Genomic DNA, 12,799 nt, shown 5'->3' with positions numbered 1-12,799 from the left:
GGGGGTCTGACTTCGATTCCCGGTACTGTACTGCCAGAGATTTACGAATGGCAGGAAGGTTGATATGCAGTAAAAGCGGTACATGTAACTCCCCTCCACTGGGGGTGTGTCTGAAAAGAGCTGCACCACCTTGGGATGAGGAAACAAGTTTACTTTAGTTGAGAAATATTCATGGTTGTTGCTATTTATACAGGAGGCGAGATAATTAACAAAGTGGCTGTTTAATATCTCGTAACTTGGGCCAGTATAGGTATATATTTGGAGAGAAGTAAGTTTAAAACATCATAGAAGCTATCCAATTAAAACGATTGTTTTACTCGCCAATGTACCTAACAAATAATAATTGTATGTCCCCACGTACTTTTAAACAATTTTCGTAGACGCCAAACAAAACATACTAGGGTATGCATTAATAAAAAAAAAGAGACAACGAACTTACGAAATTAAACATTATGATAACAAAACGCATTACCGCCACACCTGTAGATATCCATAAATGCGATATATTTTCCTGTTATTTATTTTTTCCGTCAAACTTTTGGCACTATCAGGGCGATAATATACCTAACCTAAACAATGTGGTCTGTCTTATCTCATGGACAGCTGTTTACGCAAATCCTGATGTGATAAATGTAGAGGACAAGCATGAAATGTACTTAAAAATAAGGGTCTGTGTTTCAACAGCCACAGTTATCAAAAGGATGTTTCCAGTTCGTATGTATTACATTCGGAAGTACAACTCGTAACATACGCTAGTTATCAGCTGATGGTTTGGAATGCCTTCTACAAGCACGGCTTTATTCGGAAGGAGTGACTTCTGCTACATATACACCAACTGGGAATAGATTTACACTGTTTAGACTCTATAGTCGGGAACAAAATTATTTTTAAAAGGTTCGAAAAGAGGGGACCGCAGTGCATGGCTCAAAGCAAAGAGAATGAAGCATGGCTGACGCAACTGGCGAGAGATAGCAGTGAAGATGACGTCGCTTAGAATGCCGACACGCTGGTAGCAAGGCAGGGAAGTTGGCGGCGCAAGGCGATAATTCAAATGAAAGCACCGGCAGTGAATGAAAGCAGTGATCAGGTTTACAATAAGTAAAACACTTTCAAGATTAAAATTATTGTGTCCACGTTTTCAATACAAATATATATTTTTTAGTGATTAAATTCTACATGAATTAAAAACACCAGTTAGGGACATGTTTCACCCTAGTTATGGGCATCTTCAGCCTAATACTAAATCTTAAGGTCAAGAATTAAAACTATAAACATCGGAACTTAATAGTAAACTTAACTTAATACTAAATACAGTGGTCTATTAACTTCTTTTATTATTTGTTTTCCCTAAGTTCGGTTTCAGAAGGATGGAGACCCCTCCTGATGGTCTTCCTGTGGTCTGACGGGCGAATGAATGTATTCCGTAATATCCTTGAATGTTGAAATCCTGTGTTAAGAATGTTTCTGTCAGTATAATGGCGCTGTAGTTGCTTAATGTCTCTATTGGAAAGAGAGGCAGAGCGTTTTTTATGCCTTCGATGTTCCATAGGAGCATATGTGTATATTTATTGTAGTTCTCCTCCTTCAGCACGGTTTGCTCTCCGAAAACGAAACCTTCTTACGATTGTTCTATTTGGCCAGAATTCCAGTCGTACATCATCTTCAAGGAATTTGAAACCCCATTCTGCCCCCCTAATCTTCAGCTTATAAAGTAGGGGAGAGTATAATAGATGAAAATTTCACATAATATAGGTTAGATTGGAATGGCGATTTGGGAGATATTAGATTCAAACCCTACTGTCAGTAGTCCTGAAGGTGGTTTTCCGTGGTTTCCCATTTTCATCCCAGACAAATGCTGGGACTGTACCTTAAGGCCACGGCCGCTTCCTTCCCACTCCTAGTCCTTTCCTATCCCATCGTCGTCATAAGATCTATCTGTGCCGGTGTGACATAAAGCCAATTGTAAAAAAAGAAAACAAATATTGTTCAATGTGGATTTCAAGGCTGTTCAATGTTGCAGTGTTGTGATGCGGCAGCTGCCTGAAATATTAAATATTTTGTTCTAATAGAGACTTTTATGTCAACATTTTTGTATCTTCCTTTCTTCATACCAGGAAGCAATTAAGGTGGATGTTTTCTTTGCTCGTAATAATTTGTCTCTCTGGTTAGATATACCAATAACGAATCATACATGGCTGCACCTCATATTTACGACTCGCTGCTCTCACTCCATTTTCTGCAGCATATTCTAACAGATTCAACTTGATGGATGCTGCAAAACCTGTTCTCTTGCTCATTTTCACTTCTCTTTGTGTACTGGATGCTTTCTAATTACACACTGCATGCAGCCGTGCAAGGCACAGGGCTTGAAAGCTGGAAGAGCATTAAGAAATCTAGAGTAGGGAGAAAGAGGAGCCAAGGCCAATGCACAGGTGATGCAGAAGCTCGGGTTTTACCCTTCAATGCAATGTTACATTTGTTGCCTGGGCACTTAAAAGATCTTGCATTTTTTTCTTCCTTCCCCAATTCCTCCCTCCCTTCCTCTCCCCGATTATTCCTCCCCCTACCCTGCCAATTAGATGAGTAAGAACTGTATATATGTGTACACTGTATGTAAAGATTTACGGTTGTGAACGATCATAGTTTGATCCTATTGTACCAATGTGATTGTCATATCTTTGAGAAAAGTAAAGGTACCAAAGTGGCAAAAATTATAATACTCTTGCTTTGTATCATGTAATAGACTCATTACTAGTATTTAGTGGATAAGATGATCTTCATATCTGTCATAAACCATATAAGAGGAAGTGTTGGTTTAGTGAACAAGTAGGTAATTCCAACTATTGAGGCTATTAACCTAAGAGTTAGACACAAATTAACTCTCTCTTTTATTAGTGAAATGCCTAATTGTTCTTGAAATTTTTATATGTCATGCAGGCTGGGTTCCTCTTCATGAAGCTGCTAGCAGGGGTCACAAGGAAGTGGTTCGTGTTCTGTTGTCCCTGAATGCTCCAGTTAACCCTCGTACCTTGGCCAACGACACACCTGCTGATTTGGCTCGTAGAAATAATCATTTAGACTGTGCCAAGATTTTAAGTAAGTGTATTCTCTGTGTTCTCAGCAAGCTTTTATCACTCAAAATAATCTATATGATAGCCTCTTCAAATTTGAGCCATGTGAAACAAGACAAAACTGCTTAAATCCATAATGGGTGGGTGTTTTTTTAGACATTTGGTTAACTCTCTCAGAAGAAACCATGACTGGTAATAATGCTGCAAGGCAGAGGGGTCTCTTTCCGCATCGCGCTCACTTGTTTCTCTCCCTGTCCGCCTTCTGTGTGATGTCATGTGATATGAGACAGCGGTCGCTTGTCCTGCTGACACGTATTACCACTACAGTCTAAAATGGTCATAACTTCTGAACCATTCATGCAAATAATGTCCTGACAAGGTTATTGTAATCCTTATAAAATACTGGAGGAGGTCAAACAATTTATTTTGATGAGGAACTCGAGGATAATATCGAAATATTTATTTAATTTTAAGGAGTAATATTTTTTGCCGCGGACTGTAGCATAAAATCGCTTCTAGAGGGCAGCCGGTTGGAAATAGGTATGTGCCATCGCGGACTTTTTTGTAGAGGATTCTATGCTCTACATTTCGTACTCTTACACTTGGGGTTTATCGTTGATGGTTCACGCAGTGTAAGCCAAGAAAGCAAGTAACCGACCAACATTTTTGTCTCTTTCTACGTATTTACTGTATATCGGATCACGGATACATAATAATTTTATAGTGGTTCACTACGTGAACAGTGTTCGTGTTGTCAGTATCTGAAGTAGAACCACTGTACTGATTAAAACGCAGTCAACATATTATGGAAACGTGCGTGGTGCTATAAATTGTCGGCTGGGCTGAGTGGCTCAGACGGTTGAGGCGCTGGCCTTCTGACCCCAGCTTGGCAGGTTCGATCCTGGCTCAGTCCGGTGATATTTGAAGGTGCTCAAATATGTCAGCCTCGTGTCGATAGATTTACTGGCACGTAAAAGAACTCCTGCGGGATGAAATTCCGGCACCTCGGCGTCTCCGAAAACCGTAAAAGTAGTTAGTGGGATGTAAAGCAAGTAGCATTATTATTATTGTTATTATTATTATTATTATAAATTCTCCTCACGTAAAAGAACTCCCATGGGACAAATTACGGCATCTCGAGTCTCAGAAAACTGTAAATGTTGTTAGTGAGAGGTAACACAAATAACGTTATTATTATTTCGCTTTCCTTCAGATGCAAGAATAGGGGATACTCAATGATTAACTTCCACGCTCCTACCAATGACTCTAACAGGAAAAACCCAGAAATGACAAACCAGTACTGGGATGCCCTTGAAGAAACCCTTGATAAAGTACCAAATCATCATACGACTATATTGTTAGGAGATTTCAATGCCCAGATCGGTAGAGAACAGAAATACCGGAAGATTGTCGGAAGATATCCTGCCCATAAGAGAACCAACAAAAATGGGGAACGCTTAATCAGTGTCTGCACCAAGTATGGATTACTTTTGATGTCTACAGCTTTCAAACACCTTCCCAGAAAGGCAATGACATGGCGATGCCCAAATAGCATGATGGGTGAATTCCAAATTGACCACGTAGCAATAGACAAGCTGCACCACAGGGATATTATGAATGTCAAAGTGATACGAGGAGCCAACATTGACTCTGATCACTACCTGTCTCTGGTTAAAACGAACCTGAAACCACTAATAAAGACCACGGGTATGTTAGCAAAAAACACGAAGATCCCTAGGTTTGATATCACCAAACTCAAAGAAGACAGCACTAGTTACCAAGAGAGGCTGATTCATAATACCAACAGGATTAACACATCTACAAAATGGGATCAACTTAGGGATGCCATAACAGTAGCGGCTCAGGAAACAATCCCCAATAGACCTAAAGGGAACAAGCATCCGTGGTGGTCCAGCGAATGTGATAAAGCTATAGAAGCTAGGCGGCTAGCGTGGATCAAATGGAATGTACATAAGAACGAAGCTAATTTACAAGCCTTCATTGCACAGAGGAAAACTACGTCGAGCATCATAAGAGGGGCCAAGAGGAAGCACAACCAGGAACTGATTAAGCAAGCAGAGGAGGATTTTGTAAGGAACAACTCTAGAGATCTATATAAGGGCCTCAAGCAACAAACAACCCAATTCGCTTCCCCTGCTTTACATCTCCAGAGACCAGATGGATCGCTGTGTCTTAATGACAGCGATTGTACCAAGACCCTAGCTAACTACTTCAAAGGACTCTTAAATGCAGAAGAACCTATTGAACGTCTCCAAGTTACAGAACCAACTAACCCCAATACTGAGTTTATCCCTCCTCCAACGTATGAAGAAGTCAGAGATGTAATTAAATTACTCAAGAACAATAAAGCTTCTGGAGAAGACGGGATAGTAGCAGAAATGCTAAAACATGCCGGAGAACACACCTTCAGGAGCATACATAAAGTAATTCTGGACATATGGACTAGTGAGAGGCTCCCAGATGATTGGACGTCAGCCATTATCCATCCAATCCACAAGAAGGGAAGCAAAACAGATCCCAGTAACTACAGAGGAATATCACTCCTTGCTGTTACCTATAAGATATTTTCCAAGATTCTGGAACGCCATGTCACAAGACAGTTGGATAAAGAGTTAGGAGAATATCAAGCAGGGTTCAGAGCATCGAGGTCCTGTACCGAGCAGATACAAAATCTGAAGACCATCCTTCAATACAGCAAATCAAGAGCTCGACAATGGGTAGCTATATTTGTCGACTTCCAGAAAGCATACGACTCAGTAGATAGAATTACTCTTTACAATACATTAAGAGAACTAGGACTTAACGACAAGATCAACAGGCTGGTGCAAGCAACCTTGCACAATACCACAGCCAGAGTAAAGTTTAGAGGACAACTCTCGGAGAGTTTCGCCATTAAAACAGGGGTGAGACAAGGAGATGGCATCTCATGTATATTATTTAACTGCGTTCTGGAAAAGATAATTAGAGAGTGGATGAGATTCCTTCCAGAGAACACTGGATTACGGATGGGGATTAAAGCAGACAACCTGAGGATACCATGCCTAGCCTTTGCAGACGATCTGACTTTATTGGCAAATGACATACAGGAGGCTACTACTCAGCTCCAAACACTGCACTCAATAGCGGCTAAAACGGGTCTTTTGATCAACATAGGAAAGACCGACTTTGTTACTAACATCAAAGATGCCCCTGGAAAGATGAGAGTCAGTGATAATATCTACATCAAGAGAGTCAAAAGTGTAAAGTACCTTGGGGAATGGTTCTCAGAGGACCTCAGTGAAACAATGGCTCTTGAACACAGGAGACTCAAACTAGATAAGGCTTACCATGCCTGTAGAAAGCTGTATGCTTCAAAAAATCTGTCGATGAATGTCAAACTAAGACACTACAATGCAGTAATCAGACCGTCAGTCCTCTATGCAGCAGAGTGTCTATATTTAACTAAGAAGACCCCACTAAGAGCCCTCGAGGTACAAGAAAGAAAGTTCCTGAGACGGATAGTGGGACCAAGAATTTTACCAGATGGAAGCCGATGGTATCAACCAAATCGTGAGCTATATAAACACCAAGAAAATCTCATAGATGCCATCAGAAGAAGGCGACTGGCTTTTTACGGACACCTATCCAGAATGGACTCAAATAGATTATCTCATAGGATCTTCAAGGCTGCTAACAAGGGCAAAGCTACTGGGTTCGTGTGGATGAAGCAAGTGGAGAAGGACCTTTCGGAACTCCACATAAATCAAAACGACATAGCTGATCGGAGTAACTATCATACAACTCTTAAAACTAAATCCTTTGTAACATCCCTCACAGAAGTTACCCACAGACCAAAAGACGAGACCAGGAAATGGTCTGAGGAACGTAAGATTGAATTTAGCCGGAAAATGAAGGACTACTGGGCCATCAGGAAAGCTCGAGGTACCAACAAGAAAACAGCTGCCAAACCAGCCGCTAAGAACACCAATTGTGGCAAACAACGACGATGACTTCAAGAAACAGCTAAAACACAAGCACCGTGGTCCATAGATGGCCCTAACGAATTAAAAAAAAAAAAAGACAATAATGACAACAACCATCATAGCCAGTTAGTTTGCTACTGTGATGGCATAACAATACTTCCTCGTCAGCAATGCTTGGTTATTGAAACACTTTGTAATAAACTCTTGAATGCCTCCATTATTACAGCTCGTACGGTAAAAAGGTGTCAGATATAAATGACTGAATGAAAATCATATTTTCTATAATTATTGTTATGTGCTAATAGCCGGGCTGAGTAGCAACTCAAATGGTAGATCGCTGGCCTTCTTAGCCCAACTTGGCAGGTTCGATCCTGTCTCAGTCCGGTGGTGAAGGTGCTCAAAAACATAGTTAGTGGGACGTAAAATCCAATAACATTAACATTATTATGTGCTAATAACGTATATTTCTGAATATGTTTCGAAGCTCGTGAAATAATACAGTATCCGTGATCCGATATACAATAATACGAAGAAAGAGACAAAAATATCGTGCGAGAAGAGACCTGTTACTGGATCTCGGTTATTTCAAAAGGGGGCCTCACACATCCCAGTCATGAGTGGTTAAAAAATATAGCCCAGTTCAAAATTTCATTTGGTGTGTTTCACGGTAAGACTGTATCCAGATGCAAAAACGTGAAAACTCTTATTTCTATTATTAAGTCAAAATTTCCAGTATTCCATGACAAAATAATGTGTGTCTACGTAAGGACCAGGACATTTATTTGGATATGGCATTTTAATGCAAAGAGTAAGGAGCTAGCACTGAGAAAATATGCCAATAAGAAGGCTAAGCTTTGGGCTGGTTCATCAAATAATTAAGTCTGCTGACACGTACGTTTTAATAATTTAATATAATTCCATAAAGATGTTGATATGATGCATATTTTCCTAAGCCATTTGATCTAAATATTTACTTCATCAGGAAATAAATTAATTATTTTGAGTTGCATGGCAATATTTTATTTCTTATCGTAATATATGTCATGTATTTGATAGTTGATGTTCTACCTGCTCAGCATGTGACGAAATTTAACACATTTTCACGTTTTTAAATGTATTGGAAGTGCCGTTACTTATCGAATTGGACTAAACTAGACTATTATTTGATGAAAGATTGAGAAGATGTCTCACAGGTACGAGAACTCACAGGCTTGCTGTACTGCGACTGTGTACCTTCCTCGCTATCGTTCATACCACGTGACGTCAGAGCACTCCAGCTAATGGAAGCTTCAACCGCCGGAGTAGCCTACCTTATATTCTAGTTACCTTGGCTGCAAGGTTTGAATTAAAGCCACTGTTATACTTTTTGTGTAAGGAATGTACAGTATATTTTAATAGAAAGAGAACCACAAAGTTTACTAATTTATTTATGTAAGATCATTCTGTCTCTTCGTTTTGAATATTAACCTAATACATTGGAACCTCGATCAATTGTTCCTGGAACTAAAGTTTCCCAGATTTATCGCTCATAATTTTCAGCCTCGAGAACATACCCAATGCAGTCTGGGTTAAAAATACTCTATTTCTCTTTCTTCAATGTGTTGTTTTTCCCGGATGTATCATTCATTAATTTCAGCCCCAACAAATTTACAAAGCCAATTTACAAATTTCATCAAATAGATCCATATTGATACAATTGAAATTAAGAACAAGTGATAGGTTTAATGGCCAACCCAATCAGTACCTTCTTTTTTTTTTTTTTTAACACGTTCAGTATTAAAATATATTAAACATTCTTTGGTACATGTTTTGTCTAATTTAAGACTTCTTCAGCCATAGCGTCTCATAACAGATCATGATACATCCTTGTTGCTGTCTAATAATTTTAAAAATGAAAGAACCCGTGTCCTTTACGAACTGTTTGAGAATACACTAAAGACAGTACACAGAATTTTTCATAAAATTGTCCGTCACTTCTTGTAAAAATTCTTCATATATTAAAATTTGAATGATTTTTTTTATTTTTTATATATGACATGCAGTGCTGGTAGCCGGTAGCTTCAGTGTACTGACTGAGAGAGATTTGGACTTTGGCCTCAGAATAGGAAAATGGGACCTTATCCACATCAGAATATTAAAAGCGTTAATTCTTCTGAAGATTCCTTTCAAAAGACAAGGTATTTCTGGTAGTAGGAAACTAATGCTTTTGAGATAGCCTATCGTATGGCATAGATCAGCGCTGCATGACCACCATACTAAAGGCTTTAATTCATATGAAGATTTCTTTCAAAAGACAAGGTCTGGAAAAAAAAGAGATATATGTAATAAATGGGTTTAAAACCCTCGGAAATTTAAGAAATGAGTTTCCGTCATGATTGCGTGACATAAAATCTTGCCATCAAAGTTGGTGAAACTCTCTATAGCCGGTTCTCATCCGAGCCTTGCTTTCACTTGCTTCTCGCCACGCTACTGCACGTGTTATAATTATGTTTCCTCTTGCCTGGCGGAACTTGGCTAGGGGCGGTAGGAAGGGGAGCAGCACTAGTGTATTGATTGGGTGGACCATTAAACCTAACACTAGTTCTTAATTTAAACTCTAAGCCTCCAATCAATCGTCATATCGATATACCCACTTGCCTGTTCATCTCATTCCCGTGCTATCTGATGTAATTTTGAGGCGCGTTGTGACTTTGTCTGAGCCGTGCCATGTGTAATCACTAACTGCTATGATATCATGTAAACCGCGGCTTGTTGCATGACTAACCACTGTGACATTGTCTGAACGGATCTATTACTTTTATCCAAGTTTTGAGCTACGGTATTCATGGCAGGTGAGGTCAGTATTTCACTTTGCGTGTGCATTTCCCTTGTACATTGTTATTGAATTGTATTTTGTGGGTTCTTTGTGTAATTAAAAATGATGCAACCTTTTATAAGCAAGTCAGAATTTTGGAAGAAAGACTTCAAATTATCAAAGAAGTTGAGAAAACCTTTGCAAAAAGATGATCTACAGTGCTAAATGACTGGGCTTAGCTCTGTCAACATTAAATTCCATTATGAGAAAGAAACGCGAAATACGTGATCAAATAGAAAAACAAGAAATGAAAGACTGGGAAAGAATCTACTTACAGCAAGTTGAGGTGCTCTTTGCCTGGTATCAACAAACTCGAGCATCAGGCATTCCTGTGGACGGTAGCATATTACAAGAGAAGGTCACAGAAAGAAAGAATGAACATCACAAATTTTTCAGCTTCTAACGGATGGGTCTACTGCTGTAGATAGATCAGGTACGGAACTGTGGTTGGCTGTGGTTGGAAAACCTGCTGCTGCTGCTGCTCAAGGGATATGAACCCTGTGACATTTACAACACAGATGAAAATGGGCCTCTCTTATAATTGTCTTCCTGACAGTATTCTAGCAGTCAGAAAAGAGTCGTGTCATGGTGGGAAAAGAGTGAAAGATTGCATGACTGTTCATTAGTCTTCTGACAATGATGGATCTGAAAAATGTGCGCCAGTTGTTACAGGAAAGTTTCAGAAACCCAGGTGTTTCAAAAATATTCAGAAGGAAGTTACAAGTTCAATTTTTTTCAACACTAAAGCTTGGGCAACCACCGGCATTTTTGTAGGATTTCTTCCCGGGATAAGCGCTTCCATGGGGACGCAGGGGAGGAAAATGAATCTGTTTATAGACAACTGTACGGCCCATCTATAGGACTTTGCATTCCTTTGTAACATAAAGATTGTGTTACCCCCCCACAAGTACCACTAGCATCCCGCAATCATTAGATGCAGGCATTATAAAGCGTTTAAGCAGTTTTACAGGAAGCAGCTAATACAAAGAGCTGTGTGCTTTATGGACAATGAAAAGAAAGCAGAAATGAAACTCGATGTCCTGCAGGCAGTTCATTTCCTAAGATCGGCTTGGCATCAGATCTTGCCAGTCACAATTCATAACTATTTACGAAAGTGAGACTACAATGCAAGTGATAAAGATGTTTATTCCCATAGGGAACTTTGTTCCGAATGAGTAAATTTATCACACCAGTATAGTTGGTCCGTTATTGGACATTATCAATTTTCCAGCTAACTCATTCCTGGTTACCAGCATTTCGCCCCAGTGTGCTAAATTGGATTCATCAGTTGGTAAATAGCACACCTACCAAGACTCATGCATGGCTAATGCATACCATGGAGGCCACTGCTTAGGCTACTTGGAGCCACTGGCAATCCCAATGCACTATGAGAGACTTTGTGTGACACTTCTAAAAATGAAGCTATTGGCTATAGAAAGGGAAAGGTGATGAAGGGCGTGAAGATGAGACTCCTTAGGCCTTGTCAGCCTAATACCGTTGGGGTCAGAAAAGAACAAGTGAGGACCAAGGAAGTAAAGGTGAAGAGCCGGACCTAAGTAGAAGCAGTGCCAGACTCTGCAAAGGGAACTGTGGTCGTCAACCCACACTCCCAAGTGGAGAGACCCTGGTCCCTCTTTTAGTCCCTGACAGTTGTGAGAGAAACATTGTCATTATCACTAGAGCCTACACCTCATTGTAAAACTTACGTTAAGATATTAAGACAAAAGCTAGTCATCAGATTGCATACTTACAACTTACAGTCTTTTGGAAATCGAAAATATGATTTCCAACAGTTTGCAACACCATAATTGCTGCAATTATTCACAGAAGGTTAGAGTAAGGAATGATTACATCAGAGGATCAGTGGAAGTGGGATCCATAAGAAAGAAGGTTCAAGAAAGTAGGCTAAGATGGTATGGACATGTGCAGAAAAGAGGGGGGGAAAAAAATTGGACCGGGCGAGTTGGCCGTGCGCGTAGAGGCGCGCGGCTGTGAGCTTGCATCCGGGAGATAGTAGGTTCGAATCCCACTATCGGCAGCCCTGAAAATGGTTTTCCGTGGTTTCCCATTTTCACACCAGGCAAATGCTGGGGCTGTACCTTAATTAAGACCACGGCCACTTCCTTCCCACTCCTAGGCCTTTCCTATCCCATCGTCGCCATAAGACCTATCTGTGTCGGCGCGACGTAAAGCCCCTAGCAAAAAAAAAAAAAAAAAATTGGAAACCTGGAAATTGAAGGGTCAAGGAAGAGAGGAAGACCAAAAATGAGATGGAAAGACAAGGTAGAAGGAGATCTAAGAGAAAAAGTTTGGAAAAGGGAAGCAGCATTGGATAGACATTTATGGAAGAGAAGAATCCACCAAAGCAACACTGAACCTACGTGATGTGGGAAAAGGCTGAGAAAAAGAAGAAGTATTCACAAATAACACCAGCTATAATACTTGCATTAGTAAAGTGTAATTTAGAACTGTTTAGTGGAACTCTCTAATAAATAATTATACACACACCAGTGTGCACCGGGCGAGTTGGCCGTGTGGTTAGGGGTGCGCAGCTGTGAGCTCGCATCCGGGAGATAGTGGGTTCGAATCCCACTGTCGGCAGCCCTGAAGATGGTTTCCCATTTTCATACCAGACAAATGCTGGGGCTGTACCTTAATTCAGGCCATAGCCGCTTCCTTCCCATTCCTAGGCCTTTCCTGTCCCATCGTCGCCATAAGACCTATTTGTGTCGGTGCGACGTAAAGCAAATAGCAAAGAGAAAAAAACCCGCCAGTGTGCCAAGTATCATACAAGTGGCGATATGCTATTGAAGAGTTCGTCATACCAAGCCATGTAGGTAGCAGCACTAATGACTTTCTCGCTGGAAACCGCAAACTGTTTAGTACTGGTA

At 40.3% G+C, this 12,799-nt stretch overlaps 1 protein-coding gene across 1 annotated transcript in view; it reads left to right on the top strand.

Annotated features, from left to right (window-relative positions):
- Nucleotides 1–12,799, top strand: part of Shark (SH2 ankyrin repeat kinase) — a 110,056-nt gene that overhangs the window by 49,813 nt on the left and 47,444 nt on the right. Inside the window, exon 7 of the mRNA XM_067152863.2 lies at nucleotides 2,938–3,096. Coding sequence (XP_067008964.1) covers nucleotides 2,938–3,096 — 159 coding nt within the window. The remainder of the gene's footprint in view (nucleotides 1–2,937; nucleotides 3,097–12,799) is intronic.

Source organism: Anabrus simplex, chromosome 8 (assembly GCF_040414725.1).
Source record: "Anabrus simplex isolate iqAnaSimp1 chromosome 8, ASM4041472v1, whole genome shotgun sequence".
Lineage (NCBI taxonomy): Eukaryota > Metazoa > Arthropoda > Insecta > Orthoptera > Tettigoniidae > Anabrus > Anabrus simplex.
Note: the sequence above shows the minus strand (reverse complement) of the source record. Positions and strands in the feature narration are given on the sequence as shown.